At 42.0% G+C, this 26,247-nt stretch overlaps 2 protein-coding genes across 5 annotated transcripts; both read left to right on the forward strand.

The window, feature by feature from the left end:
• Nucleotides 1-281: 281 nt before the first annotated feature.
• LOC144932573 (small integral membrane protein 10-like protein 3) lies at nucleotides 282-9,040 on the forward strand. Of its 4 annotated transcripts, XR_013636920.1 has the most exons (4): nucleotides 1,273-1,634; nucleotides 4,474-6,506; nucleotides 7,403-7,455; nucleotides 9,010-9,040. XR_013636920.1 is itself a non-coding variant. In XM_078856780.1 (3 exons), exons 2-3 carry the CDS (start codon nucleotides 1,470-1,472, stop codon nucleotides 4,498-4,500), a joined length of 192 nt encoding a protein of 63 aa, XP_078712906.1. In that variant the 5' UTR covers nucleotides 282-632; nucleotides 1,412-1,469; the 3' UTR covers nucleotides 4,501-7,954. The 4 variants fall into 4 exon arrangements, 2 of the variants coding, with proteins under 2 accessions (XP_078712906.1, XP_078712907.1); XM_078856780.1 differs by lacking the exon at nucleotides 9,010-9,040 and adding an exon at nucleotides 282-632 and having other exon boundaries at nucleotides 1,412-1,634; nucleotides 4,474-7,954; XR_013636919.1 differs by lacking the exon at nucleotides 9,010-9,040 and having other exon boundaries at nucleotides 7,403-7,954.
• A 2,959-nt stretch (nucleotides 9,041-11,999) lies between these two features.
• Nucleotides 12,000-24,319, forward strand: WBP11 (WW domain binding protein 11). Its single transcript, XM_078856782.1, has 11 exons — nucleotides 12,000-12,190; nucleotides 13,477-13,508; nucleotides 13,857-13,950; nucleotides 14,632-14,828; nucleotides 15,380-15,516; nucleotides 15,860-16,074; nucleotides 16,299-16,568; nucleotides 17,997-18,116; nucleotides 18,776-19,129; nucleotides 20,179-20,352; nucleotides 21,408-24,319. The coding sequence occupies exons 1-11, from the start codon at nucleotides 12,127-12,129 to the stop codon at nucleotides 21,929-21,931; spliced, it is 2,181 nt and encodes a 726-aa protein (XP_078712908.1). The 5' UTR covers nucleotides 12,000-12,126; the 3' UTR covers nucleotides 21,932-24,319.
• Nucleotides 24,320-26,247: the final 1,928 nt, after the last annotated feature.

A 26,247-nucleotide genomic window follows, 5' to 3' on the forward strand; every position in this document is an offset into this window, starting at 1 on the left:
CTTGTCCACAAGCCCCGCCCCTTGTCCGCAAGTACCGCCCTCTTGTCCACAAGCCCCGCCTCTCCGCGGCAGAACCCCTCCCCCCTGCGTCCCATTGGCTACCATCTCTGTAGACCCCGCCCCTTTATCGGAGAGGTCACCCCCCCTCCCCATGACCGGCCCCAGTTGAATGCCCTCGAGTCTGATTGGTGGCGCTTCGCGACTGCTGAACCAATGAGGGGCGACGACACGAGGCGGCTGCAATCAGCTGGGTCGGGTCAAGGGTCGCGACGGCCGCGCCACGTGTGGCGTAGGTGGGGGGGGGACATAGCAGGGACGCATCCATCCATCACTACTCACCAATCCACACAGTCCACTCATAGCATCAGCTCACCACTTCACACTGTCCACTTAAAGCAAGCTCACCCCTTCACACAGTCGTGCATAGCAGCTGCTCACCACTGCACGCGGCCGAGCACCACCCAAATTGGGCACACACCACACGCTGCAAACTCTGCAGACGAGGCGAAGAGAGAGAGAGACGCTGCGGAGACCCCCGCAGGCCGACATCTGGAGGACTTTGACGGCCACTCTGAGCTTCAGAACTGGAAAAGAAAAACATAACAAAAAGTGACCCTACGGAAACTTGAGAGGTGGGATTGTGGTTAGGCTCAATAAGAGTGCCACGTGAAAGAGTTGGCTAGGGTTGGGGATACTGCAAGTGCCTGGTTCGCACTAGGTTCGGGATATGTGCGAGTATTAGTATTTGGTAGGCTAGTCTCATTAGCGGTGGGACCAGTACTAGTGGTGAGGTTGGATAGGGGTTAGATTTGGGTCCGTTAGGGTGGTGTTTGTGGTTGGTTGGGGTCGGTGTGGGTGGAGCAATGTTCGTGGCTGGTTAGCAATGTAGTTATGGGTTTTGGTTAGTGGGATATTTTACTCGTGGCCGATTAGCTAGTTGGTCAAGGGTAGGATTAGGGGATCGATCGTACAAGTTGCTGTTTGCATAGTTGGTTAGTGTCAGGTCTCGAGTTTCTCGTGTGTGTGCAGTGCGCTCCGCTATAAAACTGCTCGCCTGTGCCTCCCATATTCACTGCAGCCACGCGCGGCCTATTTCATTGTTCGGCCGCGCTTCTCGCTACGTCGGCGGTCACGGCTGTCAACATCGCAAAACGCACAGCGGCAAAAACTTAAAACGCTCATTCATCGGGTGGGGAGGAGGGGGGCAAACCCGTGTTTTGGACGGATCGCGGCTTGGCCAACCAATCTCTCGCCCTCGAACAAGCCAACAAGCCAACAAGCCAACCAGCGACCACCAAACTCCACTCCCCCCCCCTCACCACCAGCAGCGCTTCAACCAGATACCATCCTTCATCCGCTTGTGTTCGCGTTTCACTTTTGGTGGCCATAACGCGACCGCTGCTCGTTCCAGTTCGCTGCCTCTCGAGCCGGGAAGTCTTCGCCGGGTTCATCGCCGGAGGGCCGTGGCCATGGTCGGGTTGACGGACGCCGCGGCTTTCGGCCACTTCTACACGTTCTTCTCGAAGAACATGACGCGGTCGCTGCTGCTGCTCTTCGACCTGGCGTGGAAGTTCCGCCACAGGTTCCCCTACATGTACTTCGTGGCGTCCATGGTGATGAACGTGCGGCTGCAGGTGCGCTGATTAAAAAACCATCCTTCCCAGCCTTGTCGTCACCAACCACCCAACACCATTTGCCAGGCCCGCGCGGTGGCTTTGTTAGGTAAATGCCGTGTGTGTGTGTTTTTGTGTGCTGACATGCCAGTCAAGTGTTACTTGTGTGTGTGTGCGCGCACTTTGTAATGGTGATGGTCTTGTGTTGGTTGTTGCGATTGTTGTGGTGCTTATGATGGTGATGGCATTCATGATGGTGGAGGTTATGCTATTTGTTGTGGATGTGGTAATGTGATTATGTGGTGGTTTGGTGGTACAGTACTGTATGGGACTCGACAATGATGGTGAAGTGTGCTGGACGAAGCGGCGTAGGCTGTGATAACCTCGTGGTGCGGTGCTTTAAGCCAGGCCCACATTGCAGCGATGTGTTGAAATCGCGTTTTACACGGCGCGACAAAGCCACTGTCGCCCAGCGAATCGAGTGATCTGTTATTACGAAGAGCTGTTAGATATTTTAGTGATCCGGAAATTTCAGAGCAACACTCTTGGAGATATTTGTATTGGATTAATTCAATGTTTTGACACATCGGTTTAGCCTGATTTTAGATTAATTTGTTTCGTCAAATCGGTTGGACTTAACCAGGCATTTTTATCTACCTGTAAAAATGGCTAATAAAATTACCTGTTTGTCACATCTTGACAAATGTAAAATGTGTTTCATTTTTGGCAGCTCCGTCACCAGCAATGGCGATGATCGCCAAGGCAGTGCGTTTCAAAATCTAAATATGGCTCAAATCGCTCTAACGTGGCATTTAAAAATCGCCACATCTAGAGGATTAAATGTCGCTCGTAATGGCGACTTTTAAATCGCACGCATGTAAGTGGTGAAGTGCTGACTGACGAACTCTTTAGAGCACAGGTGCTGCAGTACTCTCGACTTCCGCTTGTTAACAAACAGACTGGAGTTAAAATAATGTCTATTACAAGTGCCACAAGGTCATCATCATGTTAGGCTGTGGGCGGGCAACCTTTCGGGGTTTCGGTGAACCCACACAGGACAGGTTGAATCCAGCTGTTGGGGAGGTGCAGCCATATTGACAGGCACGTTAATTTTTCAAATATTAATTACACATACGTCCAAATACGCTATTCGCTAGATTGTGTGGGTAGGCAAGGAAAAGGTTTAAACTTTGCACCACTGGACTGATGCCATTTGAAAGAAGAGCTGTACATTGTGTGCCAGAGTTCATCTTTAATTTCACATTGCTGCCCCACGCCGCTGTCATTTATCCCAAAATAAATTACGGGCCTCTTTGTTTTTCCATGTTTTGTAGTTGCTGTATTAAAACCTAATTCATCCACGTTTTGCTCAGCTATTTATCCGTAAAAGAAAAGCAGGCTTTCTCTTTATAACATGCCTCTGTTCTTAATATCATCACCACTTCTTCTCTGCATTACTGTACATTGACTCGTGACTTAGGCGTTTTAGAATTACAAATACCCATAATGTGCTTTTAACCAAAGCTTAGCAGCACAGCTAACTAAGTACACCATAATCTTGTACTTTAAATAATAATTTGGCTTCTACACGTGTTTATGATTGTCTAGCTTTCAATTTAATTTGAAATTGTCGTACATCAGAGCTCTTTTGCCAACACTTTGCCATTGCAACCTGCAGATAGAATTAGTATAATGTTAAGCAAATATATTAAGTTGAAATGGACAACGGAGGTTATTACATTATTGTTGTCTGGAAGAAGTATATTGTGCCTAAACTAATAAACAATGGGTCTATGCTGCTAGAATAATTCATTATTGATTTTCTTGTGCCACGGTAACTCATGCCATATGGTTACTTACACTTGGCATCCCATGGTACCTGGTAGTACAGTTGCTTATGTATGGGACTGATACTGAATATGTTACAGCAATATATACAAACAGTGCTATAAGGACTGTGTAGCCTGGGTAAATCTCTGCAACGGTCAGTAGAATGGATAACAGAGACCAGTCAAAAATGTCTAGAGCTCGCAAATCTAATTATTTAAGTAATTTAGATTATTAAACCAAATATCGGTTTGATTAATCGGCTAATCTGATGCAATTAAAGTAGTTGCGAAAAAAAAGTATCCTCTGTTCCCACGTGTGCCTGTGGATGGGAGATGATGAGTGGGATTTGGTGACATTGGTATCTTCAACGTGTCACGCTGTGGGTGATGCTTGTTGGGGGTTTCCTTCAGAAGACACGATGTAGAGGCCAGCACCGTTTTGAAAGTGGCCGAGTAATCACATGCAAAATAAGTAACCACTTAAATGTTTTTGATTCATCTACTTAATAGAGCCGTAATTTTAAATAAGGCATCCTTAGATGAATTTGGGACATAAAGTGTCGTTTGACCTTGAAAGTAAATAAGTTTTTCTAATGTAAACTACAGCATGTATTGGTATGGCTAAAGTCCATAACCCAATTGTTGTAACTGTATGCCAACACTTGAATGGTAAATAATCAAGGGTTCAGTAATTCAATAATAATATTATGGCCGAGTGGTTATAACCATTTAAATACGTTTTAGCTTGTGATTTATTTGTACCTTTGTCAATCCACTGCTGAACAAAGGCTTCCCCATAGATGGTGTAGAGGTGGAACAAGACTGGTAAGTTTGTGATTAGAATAAATAAATAGTGTCTACATTTCACTTTTGTGCATTGTTGTTGCTTTTATAATGCCTTGTAAATGAACCTAAAATTTCGATTTAAAGCTTAATGTTTGTTCTTGTGAGGTTTTGCATTTTGTATGAAAGTTGAACACTGTTGTGTGTTTCTGTCATTGTGAATCATGTTGTATTTTCTCTGCTTGCAGGTACACATTGAAATCAACCCACATTAAAGAAAACCTTGGAGTTGAAGATGTTTTATGTAAACTGGACAAAAACACTCGTCATAAGATGCTCCGTTTCGGATTTAGTTCAGGACCTTCATAGGCAAGACGTTTGATATAAGAAGAATTACCTACAATGCAATCCGTTCTGCAAACAATGCAATTGCAAAACACAAACAGTCATATTTAAAACAATGATTGTACCAAACCAACTGTTATAAGCTATGACTGGTTTGGTTTTTGCACATCAAATATAAATAAACTGTTTACACTCAAAACAGCAGGGCAGTTATTATTATTTGGAGCCTTGTATTGCTCACAAAATGCATTTGTGCCCAAATTGGTATGCGAAGGAGTTATTTTGGCACGCAATCTTTCGTGATTTTTGAAACTTAAGACACTGCTGTTGCTGTCATCAGTACCTGCCTCATTTTAGTATATTGGGAAATTATTGGATTTCTCGGTACAGAAATTGGTAACACGTTACACTGTTTACGTTTCACACCAGTAAAACATTGTGAGGTATGTGGTCTTCTCTGTAAGTTGACCCATTCAGGGTAGCATATTTTACGAGTAGGATAAGTTAAGTTGTGTAATGTCTGTAAAGTGAATGCACTTGTACAAAAGGACATGTTATGGGATAGAATGATGGTGCTATTGCATTGTTGCATTTATTGCTAAAGGTGTTATTTATAGGAATGTATAGAAATATAAATAACTATTATTTAGCATCTCCCTGTCCATCGTGTCCTTCAACATTTGGATTATAATCAACATTACATTGCCTGACATACACACTTAAAATGTTTTGTTCAGAATTTCGCAAAACACCTGTTTTAAATTCTGTAAAAGCAAGCCTTTTTATGACTTAGAGAATTTCGAAACGTCTGTCAGAGTTTAGATTTTCACGTGCTACAGCATGCCCCTTATGCATAAAAAAAATTAGGAATGTCGTTTTTCAAAAATGTTTTATTGGTAATTGAATAACCAAATGAATAGTGCCACCCCCCGTGATATGTGGATCAAAGAAACTACCGTACTCGAGATGCTGGTATGGCAGCAAGAGAAGTTTATGTGAATGCTGTTGCAAGAGGTCACACGTTTGGCCCAACGGTCCTGTGCTGATGATGCATGATGAATGAATGTGATTTATAAAAGTAAAAAACGTTGCATTGTTTTGTAACGTGTTGATATGAGTCACGTGATAAACACAATTTTGTAAGATAAAATGTAATGTCTGCAGTGTTTACAGCCTTTAAATTCATTACCTGTGTTATAGACTAGGTACGGTGTAACAAAAATCTACATAATGTATAATGAATATTTATGACTTAAAGCTCAAAGTAGCTTTGGCTTAGACCAACAATGTAAGTAATGATTAATTATAGCTGCTGTGATTTGGAAGGTACTGGAAAAATTATATTGGGGATGTTTGTGACGTCTCAGAATTATTAAGTCAGCCAGTGTTATATTGTCATCATTCTCTTGGGTTCTTTCGGTTAAGTCATGTAGATATAAAATGAATAGATCACGACGTTTCGATCGCAACACAAGCAATCGTTATCAGGTGAGGCAGTTCTCCTGCTGTTTGGAAAGCTTCATATCAAGATTGTCATTGTATGCGAAATGGTCTTCCCATGCCATCTCATTTTCTTGTACATAAGGAACATAAAAATGTGCATATGTACATGGACATTTAAAAAGTCCAACTGCTTGCACTCTGATGCTTGCACTCTGTTTTCTGTTATATTTTTTGTCCACATTGCCAGTCCTTTTTTTGCAGTGTCATGATTCGTGCTATTTTTGGCAACTTGTAACAACTCGGCCAAGTTGTTATATGACTTGTTAATTGAATACAATAACAAACATGAAATATAATTAATTGCAATGCTTTGTCAAGCCCCTGCTGGACGATGGGCTCTCCATCTCGTGTCAGTTGTTTTGGTCATACTTCACAGGTCAGTCCAGGTTGGTGACACGGTAGCTGTGGCTGAGAAGTGAAATCCAGTTGCTAGGTCAGTTGTGGAATATGCTGACCGCAGTGCCATGATCACTCAACAATAATTAACTGATGCATTTGGCAACTGTGCTTTGGTCCAGGAATAGATTTGGACCACTTTTATTCCCATTGAGTACCGTCATCTTTTAACACAGGTGATATCAAGACATGTATTTTAAACCAATGTAAGCCAACTCATTTGTACAACAGCACAAGTTAAACATGACACGATTTTGTAGAAATGTCTGCCTTAATATTAACTTGTGTACATTTAAGTTTAAGAATTTTTTTCATAAATGTACACTTCCCTGGTCTCCATCTCGATATGATTGTGTTGAGCTGATGTATTCAATGGCTATCCACTTGGCAGATTGATACTGCAACTCATCTGAACTTTTTTTTTTACACAACTGAAGGGCATTTGGTTGAGTTGATCCTTCCTAAGTTATGATAATCAGCTTGAGCTTTAAGCTCAGTAGCAAAGTAGATACATGTGTCTCTGATATTGTAGGAGTGGATAAAATGTAAGCTTTTTTTGGAGGTGGTTCCACCTCAATTTATCTGCAAAATATATAGTCTGTATTTTGTTTGTAATTGTCCATTATTAAAATATTCATCTGCATAATCCATTAAGATGGAACATTTCATTTGTAAGCATGTCAAGTGATGACTGCTTGCATGAATATTGAGATTTTGATGTGTATGGATTTGGTAGCAAATACAAATCCTGGGAATGTTCAAGAAAACCAATTTATGCACGTGTTATCTTGAAATGTTTGCTTTTTCAGAGCTATTTTACAGAGCTCTGAACTTGACTGGATTTTAAACGTGTGTTTTACGTAAGAACCTATGTGGTGGTACGGTACTATGGGATATTCATGCAGATGAATGGTCCATCTGGTTTCTCAACAGCTTGCTGCTCCTGGTTGGTTAATTCTGCTAAACCTAAAGTGATGAAGTGTGAGGTACAGTATATATATGTTTCCCTCACGATACATTGGGCTACGAGCACTTGCTTGACTTAAATGAAAAGTAAACTATTTCCATTACATTGCAGGGGAAAACATTTGAAATGGCTTTGTTTTGTAAGGTATATTTATGATTTTTTTGGTTTAGTGTTTTGTACGATAGTATTACTGTGTTTGAAAACAAGTTCTAGCTTCCTAAAAAATTAAGCTAACTCATGTTGTACAAGACTTCTGATCATCTGCTCTCCATGGTTAAATTGATTCCGTGCTGAGAAAATTAAACTTCTAACTCCACTGTATCAAAAGTAGTGGCATAAAGGATAATGTCTTTTTTACACTTGTCAATTTCAGCTACTTACTAGTAACATCTGTAACTCGTGAGCTCTGTACTGTTAACCGTAAATGTACTGTTTTTTTTAAGTCTTGCCTTACTGGCTGCAACATGCAGTGACTGCAAATGTCATGTTTGTCATCGTGGCATTGAATTGTCAATAAAGCCTCCAATGAGCCCAGTGACGTTTTCGTAAATGTAGTAGACTTACATCTTCGAATGCATTACATAATGAGCAGACATGGGACATTACTAGGAATGTTTATTAATTAATGATTAGACTCGAGCATGTGGAAATATATTTTGTTCGATTGCAGATCATTCTAGAGCCAGTTAAATATCAAGGTTTAATAATGACTTGTCAACTTATTAAATTACTTTTGGGATATGAGGACATTATTATTTAAATACCAAATTTCTGTGTAAAAAAAATAATCGCACTGCAAACTTAAGAAAGCCAATTGGGACAAGTTAGATTGGAAAAGCAAGCTGTGTCGATTGCCTGTGTTGTGGCAATGCATGTTTTAGCTATGCATGACGGTCACATGGTTTAGATTATTCAGTGGAAACCGCCACAATGGCGTTTCCAGCAAGATCGTTGGCCTGCAATTGCTCCAGAAAGCCCTGTGTCCTCAGTTGCCCCCTGGTGGAGGTTCTATGTCAAAATTACTGTACATGGTGTGGACAATCCCATTACATTTTCCCCATCGAAAGAAGTGTGGAAGTGTTCACACAAATGGTTTTCAGAGGCAGACTTTGAAGCAATGAGCATTGGTGACTGCTGTGCCGATGAGTCTTTTTGATGAAATCGGTCCACAGTAGTCGATCACTGCTTCATTGCTGCTGTTGTCAGTCGGTCACATTTGTTCAAATGTACCACTGATGGTGACTTTAGTGGACACGAAGATGCCAGTCCTTAAGATACTGTTGATGTTTTTTGCAAAAACGCACAGAGGATGAACTCTTATTCCGTTATGGGATTTTCTCGTAAATTACAGATTCATTCGGTCAATAGGGTCGCCGCGATAATCACTTTTTCGCGATAGGATAGAAAATATCACGATATGACGATTATCGCGAAATAATTTACCCGTTACGTATTTCACATTATCGACCTGTTTTTTGGTGGTTCACTCAAAAAGCCTTGCCACAAGTCTTCTCGTCGCTGATGAATTATTGTTTACTCAGGAAAGCCTCACTCGGTATCATCACTCTTTCAGGAGGGTCCTGCCAAGTTTTCACAGAAGTGGGCGGTGATTACTCTGTGTACGTGCACAGTATTCCAATGAATACATTTGCGGGTAATGAATGGGCAATGGTTCTCTTTCTTGTTGTACTATTAGAATCGGAGTCTTTATCCTGAAGGAATTTGACGAGCTACTTGGCTCTTTTTGCACATGTCCAGTCGGGGTGGGTCATCGAGTTACAACAACAAACAATACAAACCAACGATTGAAGTGCTAAGTAGAGAAAAGATAAGCAAGTCACTAAAATACATTTAATAGAAACAAATAAGGTATATAAGTACAAATTGTATAATGGGACCAGGATTGGTTTCAACACCCGTCCGAGATTTCGATTTAAAGCTTTCGTGACTGCAGGGATTCATCTTCTAGGTTCTTTCGGTAAAGTCACGTAGAAGGGAAGTAATAAAATAATAAAAATAAAACATAATAAAATAATTCTCACGACGTTTCGGCCACAACTCTACGTGACTTTACCGAAAGAACCAAGAAGATGAAACCCGTCCGAGATGTTAACTCCCTCGCCTGTAATGGACGAGGTTGTGGGTTCGATCCCGACCCTGACGCCTGCTGAATATTTGGAGTTTGTGGTGTCTCTCCCCGTGGTCGCGTGGATTCTTCTCCGGGTCCTCCGGTTTTTTCCCTACACATTTAGAATCAACATCACTCGTTTCCAGTGTTTGGCTACTGATATAAATGTCCACATGACTAAGCCACTTTGCCGAAAGAACCAAGAAGATGAATCCCTGCAGTCACGAAAGCTTTTAATCGAAATCTAAGCCACTTAGTTGCGCCATCCTTTCTGGTCAGGTCGCTTCTGAGAAAGAGCCACATAGCGAGCTCAGTGGGCCTTACCTGGTAAAATAACAAAAACATGAAAAATAAGAATAGGTTTTACCCTTTCTGGCAATAAAACAGCTGTTCAGACGTTAAATACCAAATACTGTAGATACCTTTTGCAAGGAATCATGTCTGCATTAACCACATGTACTTGCAGTGAATGTATTGTCTTTGAAACTGGCCTACACCAAGACATACCTGTCAACCCCTTATAGTGCCGACCTTATTACAGACATTCAGACCTTATTGGTCACCCCGTGCCCTTATACATTTCAACGTTCATCCTATAAAGTCCCATCACAAAGGAGAAACATAAATAGACAAACTTTTTTTTTGCCCGTATTGAAACGGCTGTACGCCGTATGGACCTATAACTACATTTCCCTGTACATGGGTACTGGTAAACCGTATGGGTTGACACCTATTCCAATGCATTGTCCTTGAGTTTCAAAGATAATGCCATATATTACTGGTAGGAACCTCCTGATTACACCAGCCCACAGGGGATTACTGTGTCCGTCCGTCCGTCGTGCATCCAAAAAAGGGAGGGGTGGGACTGGGTGGAGAGGGGAGGGTGGCGAGGGGCTGGGTGGGGAGGGTGGGGCTAGGTGGGGGTGGGGCTGGGTGGGGAGGGTGGGGAGGGGCTAGGTGGGGAGGGTGGGGAGGGGCTGGGTGGGAAGGGTTGGGTGGGGAGGGTGGGGCTGGGTGGGGGGGTGGGAGGGGTGGGGCTGGGTGGGGAGGGGCTGGGTGGGGAGGGGCTGGTCACCCCGTGGTGCCCTTATAAAACTCAACGTTTAACCTACTCACACCGGCTTGTGACCGCCCTCACAGTCGGGCATATTTGCGGAATACACCACGCCGCCGTTGACCTTGGCCATTGACCGAGCAACCCAACGTTCCTACCAGCTCCCTACGCAGGAATGTGTTTAAAGAGCATGTTTGTTTGAATGTTCTCCACAAGTACCGCGTGTGATTAATACACTACTTGATGCCTTGCAAAAGAGGATCTATTTGGTGTTTCGACATCTCAACGCCTGTTTTATTGCCCAGAAATGATTAAAAAAAACTCATTTTTAATACTTTGAAACTGGCAAAAAGGTACCGTGGTCAAGTAAATAAATAGTTTATAGACTTGTAAGGCGACAACAATCTGTTCTGTTTAACACGTATGCTTTCGCGACTAATATCTATAATAAGTTTTTTTTGGGGGGTGAGATCGCGTAAATTTAAATGTGTCGTTAAACCCACCACCACCCGACACAGCCAATTAGCAAGGTTTTGTCACCTAAACACAACATGCAATTTTGTTACTAGTACAGCACACAGGTGCGTTGGAGAGTAAACCCACAACATTTACACATTTATTGGTCACGAAAGCCTACGTGTTAAACTGAGTTTACCGTTTAAAGTTAAAACGCGAGTGCGTCGTCATAAGGGGCTGTCCATAAATGACGTCACGCGATTTTGGACGATTTTTATCCCCCCCCCCTCGTCACACGGCGTTATAAAAAGTTAGCCCCCCTCAAATATGACGTCACAAAGCTCTGCCCCCCCCCCCCCAAATAAAACATGCTTCAAATCGCTTTAAACTATTGTCATTGTCGTGCGTATTTAGTGTGGCGCTGCACTTTGATGTTGTAGGAGAAAACATTAATTAAAAAGTCTTTAATTAAGCAGAACGTATTCTTGGTTCTGTCGGTAAAGTCACGTAGAAGGGAAATAACATTTTCTTGCTGTGGATTTCACACCTGATGATGATTGCTTGAAACGTCGTGAGAATTTTTTATTGTTTCATATTTTTATTATTTTATTATTTCCCTTCTACGTGACTTTACCGAAAGAACCAAGAATATGAATCCCTGCAGTCACGAACACTTTAAATCAAAATTTAAGCAGAACGTGTTGTCTATATTTATTTAAAGTTGCGCATTTTGATGTGACGTCACATTTTTCACCCCCCCCCTCCTAGGTGCGTGACGTCATTTATGGACGGCCTCTGATGAGGCGGTCGTGTTTACGTCAGGGGGAGGGGCTAGCGGGCACGTGACTTCACCGAGGGGCGGGGGCTGGCGGCCGTCACGTGTCCCCCCACCCACCCACCCTTCCCACTCTCGCGCTGCACGCCGGGAGTTGTCGCTGAGAGGGGGCCGCGCGCGCGTCTCGCTACTGCGGCGTTCGTGGTGGGGGTGTGGAGGGGGGGAGAGCGCCACCGCCGCAGCCGTTTCTTGTCGGGCGAACCAACGCGAAGCCAAGATGGGGCGGCGCTCGACGAGCTCCACGAAGAGCGGGAAATTCATGAACCCCACGGACCAAGCGCGTGAGTCCCGCCGAGCGCGCCGCCGCTGCCACTCGCCAGGCCTCAAATGTCCCCCGAGTTCGCTTCGGCCGCAACGAGCCGCGAGGGCTGCCACCCCCTCGGCCTTTGATTGGGCCGCGCTCGCACCACGTGACGCGCGGGAGCCAATGGCGCGCTGCGAAAAGATTTTTGCAAGCGCGCGCGCTGGGGGTGGGGGGTGGGGGGCGGCCCCTCCCCCCCCTCCCCCCCCCTCCCCCCGTCAGGTGCACGTGAAAGTTTTTGCGTTGATTTGTTTTCGATGGTAGGCGTCCTCGGTTGTTGTGTGGTTATTTGACACGAGTACCCGGTGCGGTGTGTAGTAAAATATCGCCAGGAGGGAGACAAAGGCGGCCGGACGTGGTTGTCCGCCTCTCCATCGCCTCGCGTGCTGTGCCGGTCTTAATAGGTGCTCGCTAACAGCGCTTGCCCGAACAGTCTGTGTACAGGCCATGCCGGGGGGGGGGTCTTTCTGTGTTGAACTTCTTTCGCGCCGTACCTTAGCCAACCGTGCTCATCGGAGGTGCCGGGGGAAGGGCAACGAACTAAACGCAAAAATAAGTTGTAAAGAAATTAGTTTGTCGGATCTAGATTGAAAAGTGCATATAGCTCCCAGTGGCTTCCTGATATCGGAAGGAAGAGCGTTCCAGACGGCCGCAGAAGCGCATCTGAAAGCGAGCGATGCAGTGGCCCTCTTTTTTCGATGACCAGCTAAAAGCCGCTGCGATGATGATCGCAGTTTGCGTGATGTTTGATGCTCCTTGAGTTTTGTACAACATTCTTTTTTTGTACAACAGTAATTATTGTGATGCCTTCGTGATCAACAGTGATACGCGAATCAATGACTGAATTAATAACTTTACTGTCATTGCACTTAAAGTAATGATATTTCGCGGACACAACTTAATTACTGATAAGTAAAGGTTATTGAAACACTAATTAAACCGATATGAATACATTTTCACCGATTTTAGTAACACTTGGAAATTTCTTTATGAGCACGAACACGATACTAACATCCACAGTAGTGAGATCAATCTGCTAATAACGTTATTGTCGCATTGATAAATATCGACGTGAATGGGCTGAGCTAACCTTGACTCGGACTTAAGCTTGCCATCTCAAAACTGAGAGCCTTGATGCTATTTAAATTCAATATATTCTAATTGTATACTGTACTGTGAATATTAAAAAATGTTGTACAAATGTGGAATTTCTGTGTTTGATATTGCCGTTCTATACCATTCTCCTAAAAATATGTTTCCATTCAGGCAAGGAAGCAAGAAAGAGAGAACTTAAAAAGGTATTCAACAATTGCACGACTTTTGCCTTGTAATTGCTTCATTTGTATCTACACTTGGGACGTTGGAAATTGGCAGGACAACATATATAACTGGCATTTTGAAATTTGAGAAAAAAGATTTTCAGATTTGTTTTAGATAGGGTCTTTTAGATTCAAGTTTATATTTTTAGCAGTTTTATAGTTGGATGTTTCTGAAAGGCTTTATAAAAGTGATCTTTTAAAATTATTCACGTTAAAAGTGCGTTGCGCTAATTAACTGTAAATTAATGTGTTCGTATGGCTGCTTTTGATTAAATATTTGTAAATGCTTCATCGCAAATTACCTTATTGTGAAATTCTTGTTTACAGAACAAAAAGCAGCGCATGATGGTGCGGACAGCGGTGCTGAAGATGAAAGATCCCAAACAGATATTGAGGGACATGGAGAAACTTGATGAACTTGGTAACAAACTTTTAAATGTAGCTCTGTAGAATGATTTGCTGCTTTTAGAAATCGGACATTTAGTTTTTGTGATCCACCACCAGTATCACATTTCATGTTCAAAATTTCTTTATACCTGTTCAAGATTGCTTTACACACTTACACCTGTAAAGTAATCTTGAACATGTGGTAACATTCAAAATAAAAAGTCATTTGATCAGTCTGAGTACAGCATGTGCATCTTGACCATACTATGTGCGATATGTTAAGTCATGTCATTTATGCATTTTTATAATTTATTATATACAGTTGCAATTTGAATATGTATAGCATCTAAATGCAGCTTTATAACAAGACACTACAAAAAAACGAGACGGGCATCATAAAAAACTTGACGTTTGTATTAAAGACGTATCTAGAAAAACAGTCGCAGGCAGTAGTTGCCATGTGTTACAGATTGGCATCGAAACATGCAAGATATCAAACACGATCACATGTCTTCATGCATTTGAGGCCATTATGATATAATATTATTTTAATATACATTATAAGATGCTAACACATTGTGTGAATATGAGTAGTGGATGTGCTTGCTTCAAATGCGAATTGGAATTGTTTTCTTAGGAGTGTATGTTTAAGTGCAGTTTTTCTTTTTACATGGGAGGATATTTTTTGAGTAAAAATGTGGAATGTTTGTTGCAGAATTTAGTGCCATACAGACACCCATCTTGAATGAAAAGGTTTTGAGAGACAAGCGTAAGAAACTTCAGGAGACGCTGGACCGAATCCTTCACCTCTATGAGAAAGACAACCCCGATCAGTACAAGGACCTACGCTCCGCTGAGATTGAGTACAATCAGAAGCGCCTGCAGATGTGCAATTACTACGAAGCTGTCAAGGTGGGCTCCAGTAAAGCCACTCGGTTTACACTCATAAATCTAACATGTTGAAAAATAGCTTAAAATCCATGCTTGATTTTCTTGTTTATTATTTCTGGGTAGATGCTAGTGTGGTTAATAGTGAGTAGTCTAGATTTTTTTGGAAGTAAGCAATATTTTATTAAAATACATGGGTTTTCAGTACTGTTAAAATGTACTTTTTTGTAAACTGAATAGTACCATATTGCTGCTGCCTAGTTACATAATTGCATGATTGCATGTAACTTGCAAAGTACACGGTAAAAAATGTACGATTTAATCTGTTACTCAATCACCGATTACATGCTCCACATGCCACTTGTGCAGATAATAAATAACAGATAAATATTTTATATAAAATTATAATTATAGTTATCAATATCGCTAATTACCTAATTTTGGAATTAATGATCAACTTCTGATTTTAAAAAATATATATTTGCACTACCTTCAGAAGGATATGTTAGCTTGCAGACTTGTCAGTCAGACCAACGTTTATGTTGCTAAGTGGTATATTTTTTACTTTACTTTAGAATGCCCAACACGTGGAGATAGAGAGTATCCCACTGCCCGAGATGCCACACGCGCCCTCCAACATCACATCCATCCAAGACATCCCCCTGCCAGGCGCGCAGCCACTCTCCATCCTCAAGAAGCCTTCCGCCTTCAGGTGTGCATACCATGGCATCCAGTGATGTATGGGGCTAGATTGATACTACTGTTTTTAGTTTTTTGTGTTTGTTCTTTATAGCACTCCGATGTGTTTTCAGATAGTTCCTCTTATAATTTCGCATAATCTCCGATGCTTCGCTCCATATGCTGCAAGCTAATTCATAAACTAAGATTCATACATATCGAAGATCAGTTCCTAAAGTAGGTTCCTGACTAAACTCCGAGCATGTGGACCACAGCATGAGATTTGCCGAACAACACCGTGTACAACCAGAAAATGCATTGGAGAAAAATGTTCTCGTTGACTTGGGTTTGCGCCCTCTGTTGGTCACGTGTGACAGTGCGACCAAGGTGGGCCCTGGCGCAGGTGTGATTCGGCTCCCGCTGGGCAGGAGGCCCCCAGGACCTCCCCCTGGGCCACCCCCTCCCCAGGTTCTAATGCAAGCAGGCCTGCTGTCTGGGCCTCGTGCAGCCCCTGTGCAGCCAGCTGCTCCCTCGCAGGAAAATGAGGATGATGAGGAAGACGACGATGAGGAGATATACGACCCTGAGGCTGGTAAGCGATCACTGAAATGTGGCCCATATTCGTCTTGCACTTATTAGTGACCATACCTGTCGCTGTTTGCTATGAGTTAATATTAAATGTTAGTCCATATTACTGACCGTGGGTATAATAGTTTACAATGACTGGTTCTGAAGCGTGTCATGTCCGTAGGAATGATTATAGCTGTTTGCCATGAGTCTGGCTTGCGTTTGTTGCCCCTGCGTGTGCTGGAGCAGCTGTTCCAGAGCTGGACGATGAGGACCTCAAGGACCCAAACCTGCATGAGGGGCTGGACGCAGACGGCAGCGAGGACACGGACAACGACTCGAGCGATGACGACGACGATGACGAGGACGACGATGATGACGATGATGACGTGGATGAGAAGCGCAAAGAAAAGGATGAAGAAGAACATGACAAAATGTTGCACCAGGAAAAAACATCACACCAGGACAAAACATCACACCAGGACAAAACATCACACCAGGACACCGCCGAGCGGTCCGGTGAGCCCTTTCCGCCAGAAACTCCTCGGTGGCACCCCTCGTTATAGTCCTCTCGTGCCAGCTTCTACGTGTGCGTACAATGTGTTCTTAAAATAATGTGAGTGATTTATTGTGTCCTGCACATACTACATTATATGTGGAATCCCGAAAAATTGGAAAATAAATCAAAATTGCACTCACGCTGACTTGTTCTTAGCTACTTTTCCACACTGAAATCGTCAGCCAGTCTCAGTTTAGTCCTGTCCTGTATAGTAACAACCAGAGGTGGGACAAAGTCATTGTTATGCAAGTCACAAGTAAGTCTCAAGTCTTTGCTCTCGAGTCCCGAGTCAAGTCGAGTCAAAGATGAGGCAAGTCCAAGTCGAGTCTGAAGTCATCAAAATCATGACTCGAGTCTGACTCGAGTCCAAGTCGCATGACTCGAGTCCACACCTCTGAGGTGGGACAAAGTCATTGTTGTGCAAGTCACAAGTAAGTCTCAAGTCTTTGCTCTCGAGTCCCGAGTCAAGTCGAGTCAAAGATGACGCAAGTCCAAGTCGAGTCTGAAGTCATCAAAATCATGACTCGAGTCTGACTCGAGTCCAAGTCGCATGACTCGAGTCCACACCTCTGGACAACTGTAGCATTGGATTATGCATCCCAGAATTGGCTTGTAATTTTCATGATTATAAGTGCTAATTTGACGTTTCTGTCAATAGTTATTACAATACAATTATATAATGTGTATAAATAAAAGCAATATTAAAAATGACCAGCTGTAAATGGGCAAAATTTGGTCTTCATGGAATTTACAGGGTTTTGTGTAGCAGCTATTTTCTGGAAATTCGCCTGGTATATCGATTACATTGTATTTAGCCAAGTGAGATCACAGCATGTGTGTTGGGTATAACATTATAATGATTACTGGGGAATACGTTTTTGTAAAAAATACAATGTGCTTCGTAATTGTTCTGTTACAAATACAAAGTACTGTGTGGAGACGCATCTAAACAAATACAGCTGTGCACTATCAAAAGCATGATATATGGCAGCCTGGACATGGTTTGTAAAAATGTACACTTATTTTTTTAGCCATTGTGAGTGATTTCTATCTTGGGCAAGCCATAAAATGTAATTTAGAAGTAATTAAATATTCCTACAGTCTTGGCACAATGCATGACATTTGTAGTTATGACCTTATTTACTTAACATCTAATAATAACTTTGATTTATGAAACCTCTAAATATAAAAGGTATTGCAAGACATTGTAAAGAGCTTGAATAAAAAATCCCCCAAAAAACACGGCTACAGACAATACAATTATAACATGTAAAAAAACTATTTAAATACATTGCGATTAAAATAAAATGCCAGTGGGTATGCAGCAGGATAGCTCGTGGATACAGGCCAAAACCTCCTCCAGTTTAATCTCAACATTTTTTTCTCAGGGCGGTCGGTGCGATTCGCTGATGCTCCAGAGGAGCCTCCAAAACCCATCGTCAAGAAGAAGAAAAAGACTAAAGAGGGCGGCCTCACTCCGCTGCAGGCCATGATGTTAAGGATGGCTGGTAAGGCTTCCTATAATAAACGTTGCTACACACATAAAAACTTTAAAGATGTATTACAATACACAAGATACTTGTGACATTTTTTAGTTCATAGTTCCTATAAGTGTCTATTAAAAAAATATAATTTTCACAAGCTGTCAATGCTAGCTGATGTCATTGGTGGAAATGAATGGTCAAATCCTTTGTTAGGCAATGCAATATATGCCCATATTTCACCAATGCAGATTACACATTTATATCGTGCAGTTCGCTGTCACCACTGCTTTGCATATTACACTCATACAGAGTTGGATAATGCTTCCAGATTATTTAGATCAAGGCAAGATCTGCTATTGCCTCAATTAAACTGTTAGTCATAGTGGTACTTGACAAATGTGGAATTGAACTAAACTACAGGGGTTGGTGGTGGAGTGGTTCGCACACTGCTATGAACTCGGCATCCTGAATTAGATTCCAAGCCATGGATGGGCCCCATCTTCACCAACCGGCACTGACCAGTGTGGTGAATTATAATTAACCAACCCCCATGTTGAGAGGTATTCATCTCGCAGTGGATTATCAAAATGGCTGAGAAGTAAAGTTAAAGTATACTGATATTCCACTGACCATATTAAAACCAAGATGTAATATTGACGTAATGTACATTTTCGCCGTTACAGGTCAAGAGGTACCAGGCATCGAAGAGGAAGACGATGACGATGATAATGATGATGATGAAGACATGGAGGCTGAGCAAGAGGAGAAAAAGAAAGATACGGATGACAGGATGGGCAGGGAGCAGCTAAAGACAGGGCCGATGCCTCCACCTCCTCCACCGGGCATTGGGATGAAACATCCCTCAGCTCCCCCACAGATGCCACATGGACGCATGCTGCCTCCGCCTTCCCAGCAGCCACAACCACCTCCCCACATGATGATGCACCCTCAGGGACCCCCACCGCTCGTGCCCCCTGGCCCACCTATAATGAGGCCCCCTGGTCCCCCCTCTGGCCCTCCACCTGGGCCGCCTCCAGGTACACGTGTGAATGTTATGAATGCTCTTTTTACTGTTCGCTTGAAATAGCCTCTTACAATACATGTACGATATTGTCGAGATTATAAGACGCACTTTTGTCCTTGTATTTTTAAGAAAAAGTTGGGGGGGGGGTTTAATCTGGTGGTTAAGGATCTTCTTCCGGAAGACAGTTCTCCATAGCAATGTGTTACCACCCAAAAGACTTAACACCAGCCAATCACCATAATCATCCAGTACACATCTCTTGGCTTTAAGCTGCCATGGCGTAAGGGTTAACACAATCCACAAGGCTCGATTCAATCTTCCGACGCGATATTGAAACAATGGGTAAGATTCGTAAATCCCCCTTCCTCTTTCCACCCAGCAGTATAAATGGGTACACCACAGTCAATCAGCAGGATGCATGTGGTGGAGTAAATTGTGGGTATTCCGACTTTTTTCGACGTCTAGCCAGCGTATGGATATTAAGTCTTCTCGAGGGTTTCTCTTGAACCCTCTCCAGTTGAGGCCCTTCTGTCAGCAGTGGCATGAGCAAGGAATTGCATGGCTGCATCTTTACATGTATATTTTATAGGAATGAGTTTTGATTTGAAAGGTTTTCTCATTTTTAAGGATGATTTAGGGTTTTTCTGGATCATACATTTAAATAATTTAACTTATCTTTGTGCGAACAAAAGTGACACCATGTGACACCACTTTTGTCAATCTGAAATAGAAGTCATGTTCCAGTGGTGTCACACTTTCTGATCAATCAGAAACTCAAGAACATTTTGGATCCAAAATTTCTTATTGAGGCTCAACGTTCGTATTCGAGAATCTCAAACGCGTCCCTAACATATTCTATTTTAATTTGTTCTGCAATCAGAATTCAGAATGCATCGTGCATACAACACAGCTCTTAATGACTTATGGATATTTTACACAAGCAAAAACCTTTAAATGTTTCAATTTGGTTATTAGTAATTCATGTTGGTCTGTTGTCGTCGTTCAGGATGCATTGACGAAGCACCATTTGTTCACCGTGGATTTGTTGTTTGTTTTCCCCAGGTGCTCCTCCATTCATGCGTCCGCCAGGGATGCCTGGCATGCGAGGGCCTCTGCCCCCTCGCATGCTTCCACCAGGACCTCCGCCCGGCCGCCCTCCAGGGCCACCCCCTGGTCTGCCCCCCGGTCCCCCTCCCCGCGGACCCCCACCCCGCCTCATGCCACCTGCAATCCCAGGTATTGACACCTCGCACTTTACTACTAAATTATTTATTTTAACTCTTTCCAACTAAGGTTTAAAGCATTTATGCATTAGGCTGCCCATTGGTTAGTAGCAGAAGGTGACGATATATTTCGTAAAACTGATTCAATACAAATTTAAATTTCGTGTAAACATGCATTGCTATAATACCTTATAGAATACTGGGCGAATTGGTTGATTGGTTGCCTAAAACTTGGTGATAAAAATCAGTGTAAAGGAGATTACCCTTTCCTGCGAAGATGATTGTCACAAACTGTACGCACCTCACCTCACCATGATGTCATTACGCGGGACGTAACCTTGTGACTTAACACATCATGTGATGTATGACAGCATCTTTTGAGAATTGTAAGATATTGTATTATCAGTATTAATTACATATTTATGAGAATAAGCGCATGTTAAAATGCGATCGAGAAATCATGCATATGCATGATTTTTCTTATTTGTTATCGGGTCTGGATAGATGGAACATCATTTGTATTGTTACAGGCGAGACAGAGAACACTTTGTTTTCCTAAGACTGGTGGGTTAGATTGACTAGGCCATCTTGACACCACCTAAAGTTGTTATACTTGTGCTGAATACAATTGACTTGATGCTGTGGAGTTATCCTATCTTTCCCAACCATGAACAACAATGTAATTGGCCACCTTAACTATTTAAGGCTCAGACATCAGAGCGTTGCTGAGCTGGCACCTCTGATATCCTGAGTTCGAATCCAGGTAAACACTTGTGATGAAAATTGGGTTCTCAAGTGGAGTAAGTTGATGGTCCCAGTCTGGCCACCCAAAGACTGCACGAAAAATTATTCACTTTAAATTTGGTTGTGCACTAAATTTCGATAATTTCCTGCTCTGGGAATTAGATATATCAGTTTAATTGTGATTCAATGAACATTAGTATCAGTGGAAGATCAGGTGGGGGAAATTGCTGCCCCTAATTGGTAGAAGGTCACTTGAAAGGACTTTCAGAGGTAGCCTTACATCTGGTAGAGATCAGCTGATAAATGAGTTGCTTGTGTGTTTAGGGATGCTTCCTCCACGCCCGGGCATGATGCGCCCACTGTCCATGGCCCCCCCGCTGGGGCCTCCTGGAGTTTTCCCCCCTCCTGGTCAGCCAGGCGGTCTTCCCAATCCTGGAGTGCTCAGTGCCCCTCCGAGCCTCATTCAGCGGCCAAAACCAGATGAGTCGGGTGGCCCTGGAGTGCCCAGTATCGCGGTGCAGCAGCAGCAGCAACAGCAACAAAGTCAACAGCAAAAGCAGCAGCAGCCACTCGCTGGTGCCACCATCGAGAAGAAAGCGACAGCGGGCGCTACAATCAGCGCCAAGCCACAGATCACCAACCCCAAAGCCGACGTGACCCGGTTCATGCCCACTTCGCTGCGCGTCAAGCGAGAGGCCAAGGGCAGGGGCGCCCAGCGGCGGGCGGATGAGGACATAGCCCAGCGGCCCCTGCAGAAATCCAGCGTGACCTCCGTATCTACAGCCACCATGGCCACCAAGGATGACATGTACGAGTCTTTCATGAAGGAAATGGAGGGCCTGCTGTAGAAAATGCGTTTTTGTATGTTATTTTGTTTAAAAAAAAAATCTGTTTTAACATAAACTCCACTCGAGAGGAAAGCAGTCCCACTGAATTACATTTTGCATTGTGTGGTATGTAAAATTGACTGTTTCTTGGCCATTAAACAATTCCTTTTGAAGTATTTCCATGCAGTATTTTCCACTTTCGTGATTAAACTGCCTTTGTCAGTTTGGTAAACTAAACATCGCACACAAATCCACTTCAAGATAAAATTGGGTTATATCAAGCAGGAATACAACCAATGTGTGCAGAGGTTCGCATTGTGTTAAATCATGTTTCCAATTTCTTATCGATTATTTCAATTGAAATTAAATTGTCAAAATATAATTTTAGTATTTTATTTTAGTGCCTAAATTGAACATTTTAGTGCCTAAATTGAACATTACTTCATAACAGTTATTGCATTCAGGAAACAATTTCGAAGTGTACAAGCAGAGGTTACTTTTTGTGCTTTTGAAAGGCAGATGCACATGAGTTGTGGTTCACATGTTGGCAAAGCAATATTTAAGTCTAGCAGAACACTCTCCCTTGGCAGAGCCAATGCAACAACCCATAGAGAACTCATGATATCGGAGGGTTATAATAGGACCATGGGTTTATTATTTTCATTTAATATTTCATGGCAGACGAGCAGTTATGGTTTTTTGTATTTGCAAAGGAATTGGAGACCTTGCATTTTGACTTTTAAATCCTAGATCAGGGGTCGGCAACCAAAATAACAATGAGCCTTTTTTTCTAATTCATTAATCAAACGATTTGAAGAACTAATGCATGTGAATACGACACGGTGGTCCTTATTAAATAACATCAGGAAGCAGTCCTTAAAGGGACGCATGTGGCTCTGGAGCCACAGGTTGCGAACCCTGTCCTCGATGGTGAACTTTTTGAAATTTAAACATGCTTACGTTTGACATGTCCAAAGTGAAGTCTGCATTCTCAGTGCCCCTTGAGCCAGTGGTCGAAATGACACATTCCTATATTGGGGAAAATATCTGAACATATACTCCGTAAACATTTGCTTTCCTTTGGTGATACAGTACAATTAAATGTTGCGTGTGCAGGAGCAATATTTAATACATTTAATGGTCATGGTCACTAGAAAGCATTGCTTGGTAATGCTTAACCTGTCCACTAATCAGATCAGTTATGCTCCAAAATAACTCAAATCCCTGCAAGTATTCGTGTGCAATGTATCAAGTTAATGTTGTGATTGAAGAACACATCGTGAAGTTGGGTTTGAAAAATTACATGGTTCAGCCATCCAGAAGTTGTGGCAATAAACACAACTGACTGTGTGCATGTGGCTGCTGTGATGTCTGTTTAAAATGATCTAGCATTGTTTTCATTATAGATGCTTGGCATTGGAACAGCTCATCTAATTTATTTCTATTTTCATTGACTCTTTGTACGTCCGTTTCAAGGCATCCTATTGCCATCCATCTTTCATATGGCAGTTATGCCTGTCAATCCAGGTACTTCATGACAATTATTTGTAAATGGTGTTTGCGTCTTTTTTTACGTCAACGCTTCATTATATAGAAGTCCTTGTACATTTTATCACGATGTAGAACGTTGCAGAAATTACATGCTTTTGTAACATGGAGTCTCATGACAGATATTACACCCAAAAATGTGTTTTTTAAGAAGACTGTAATGTCTGGCCTAAAACTGAAATATATATTTATTCTTTGGGTCGTTTGGTAAAGTCACGTAGATAGGTTCAAATTAATACAAATAAAATAAAAACCACGACGTTTCGATAACAGCACAAGCGATCGTCATCAGGAGGAAAAGAGGGGGAAAGCTGCTGAGGCAGACTGTTTTAATGGTTTAAAATGGGTGTAGCCCAAGGGTCATAAAATAAGTGGGCGGGGCTAGTGATGTAAATGTGATAAATTTGCATGTCAATGTAAGATCGGAGAGCCGCCGCAACGTCGAGGTTGGCGCGGGGAGGTGGCTATGTTGGTTTGAACAAATTTTAACCTGTAAATGTAAAATCGGAGAGCCGAAGCCACGGGAAAAATAAAAACTAACATCGCAAGGTGGCAGGATGGGAACATCTTTAAAACAGTCTGCTTTGGCAGCTTTGCCCCTTTTTTTTCCTCCTGTTCGAAACGTTGTGTTTTTTGCTTTTATTTTTTTATTCATTTGAACCTATCTACGTGACTTTACCAAAAGATCCAAAGGATATTAATTCCTGCAGTCACGAAAGCTTTAAGTCAAGATTGATATATATGTATCCAACAATTTGTGAATGTGCATTCAAATTGCATTTTAATATGCTTTCAACTTGAATTTTTTTACTTTGCAAATGGTGAGTATTTTACAAATATTAAATGATACTTGTGAATGCTTGTCACTACAATGATAGTTATTTCATTCTCCCAACTAAGAAAACTATGGTAGTAAACAAGTGTGTTGTCATCAAGCTTGTGGAGAATAAATTAATTTTAAAATGTGACACTTGTTATCTGAAGCAATCACTTTGGCTGCGCAGTATTTGATATATCAGCCATGTTGCATGGGAATTTGTATGCAGCCCACCGTGTGTTTTAAAGACCTCGAGCATTTATATTGATAACCAGCAATTTTATATTTTAAATGTGACATTTTACATTTCGATTAGGCACATCATGTACCTTCTAATCCATTGAACTGATGAGGAAGTCGTCCTGCCATGCCTCATGAGTGAAGTTGTTAACCTGGAAAGCCACTCTAAATCCCATAACCGTGATGTGACTAATGATTTCCATAAATTCCTGCTCAAGCCTTTCAGATTTGAAACTGTTCAGAAATTGGATTCCACCTTGACCTAAAGGGACTGATAATATGAAACAAATTGCAAACGATGCATGCAATTATTTATATCAAAATATAATAGGGTTTTCCCCCTTTTTTCCGGCAACAAAACAGGTGTTAAGATGTTAAGATAACCCATTATTTTTGTGTGATATACTCTATGCACACCATTTGAAATTAGCAATATGTATATAATACCGATAAATTGATGGGTAAGTTTTTAATGTTTGTATTGAGACTAATTCAAGTTTTCGATTGCATCTTACATATTTAACGAGCATATCCTAGTTGAATATACAGTCTTATGTGTAAATAAATCTTGTTTCGCTTATCTCATGCACCGTATAACAATCATTACCTGCACCTGTGAGGTATTCAGCGCACATTCCTTGCGCAGAATGCGTCCCTCGGTATTGGCTTTCAAGAGGTGAAAACTCGTATTTAGAACGACCTCGCAGGAAACTGCAGATCAACCACCACTTGAGCATCAGTATTCAAATACGGCAGCTTCCATTTTGTGAATTTGCAATTAAATAAGAAAACAGCAGCAGGAGTGTAGATTACCGCATATGGTGCTGCGCTATGAAAAGGTTACATTCACAGCGCTGGCTAATGAGCAAGATTTAATCTGAAATTAATGAACCTGCTTTATAATGTAGGGGGATGATGCATGCAAATTAGGTTGGGGATGCAGAACATGAACAAAAGTGCAAGGTTTGAATTGAAGCCATTTGATTAATATTATCCGTTTGGTCATCAGTGGTTCATTTTAAAAGCGTGGCATCTCACAGTAGGCCTTTCATGCCCCACTCGTTTATACATACATTAAAATTCAGAACATTTAGTAACTGCGGCTAATTGGTGTTTATTCAAATATTGTAGAACCTTCACAAAGGCCAACTGAGATGAATGCATGATCAATTCATGTGCTTATAAGAAGCAAATGCGTATTAAGTGTAACAGAGGACATATACAGCCTTATGCACATTTCGTTTTTCGTGCTAAAATTTGAATGTGCAAAAAACATTGTGATTTTCTGAAACGGGCTTAACCAACGGAAAATGTATCGAGGTTGATTTTGCAGACAGCCCCAAACAAAAGTAATCATTGAGTCCTATGATCTAAAATTATGTGGTTCCTGCAATTCCTCATAATTGCGTAGAAGTCTATTTGGGTCCAATATGTTTCACGTTCAAAGTAAAAGTGATTTTTTTGGCCAAACGGGCTCTATAGATTAATTTAACAATGCATTAATCAATCGATAAAAAATACATATATTGTTTACACTCTACATAACATGGTGCGTGTAAGGATTATTTTATTAATTGCATAACAAAGAAGACTGCAACGTTGTGATCAGTATAAATGAGTGAAACAAGTAATGTACAAACAGCTCACTAAACAACACACTTGTTTACGCCGCACGACGACAATCTTCTCGACATCAATAAAGTGAGGTCTCAGCAAGCGACATTGATCTCCT

The sequence above is a fragment of the Lampetra fluviatilis genome, chromosome 5, assembly GCF_964198595.1.
Source record: "Lampetra fluviatilis chromosome 5, kcLamFluv1.1, whole genome shotgun sequence".
NCBI classification, from domain to species: domain Eukaryota; kingdom Metazoa; phylum Chordata; class Hyperoartia; order Petromyzontiformes; family Petromyzontidae; genus Lampetra; species Lampetra fluviatilis.

Coding starts and splice junctions, on each gene's coding strand:
- LOC144932573 (XM_078856780.1), top strand. CDS start 1,470: ATGGTCGGGTTGACGGACGCCGCGGCTTTCGGCCACTTCTACACGTTC. Junction 1,635..4,473: donor TGATGAACGTGCGGCTGCAG/GTGCGCTGATTA, acceptor CTCTGCTTGCAG/GTACACATTGAAATCAACCC.
- WBP11 (XM_078856782.1), top strand. CDS start 12,127: ATGGGGCGGCGCTCGACGAGCTCCACGAAGAGCGGGAAATTCATGAAC. Junction 16,569..17,996: donor GGACACCGCCGAGCGGTCCG/GTGAGCCCTTTC, acceptor TTTTTTTCTCAG/GGCGGTCGGTGCGATTCGCT. Junction 19,130..20,178: donor TCCACCTGGGCCGCCTCCAG/GTACACGTGTGA, acceptor TGTTTTCCCCAG/GTGCTCCTCCATTCATGCGT.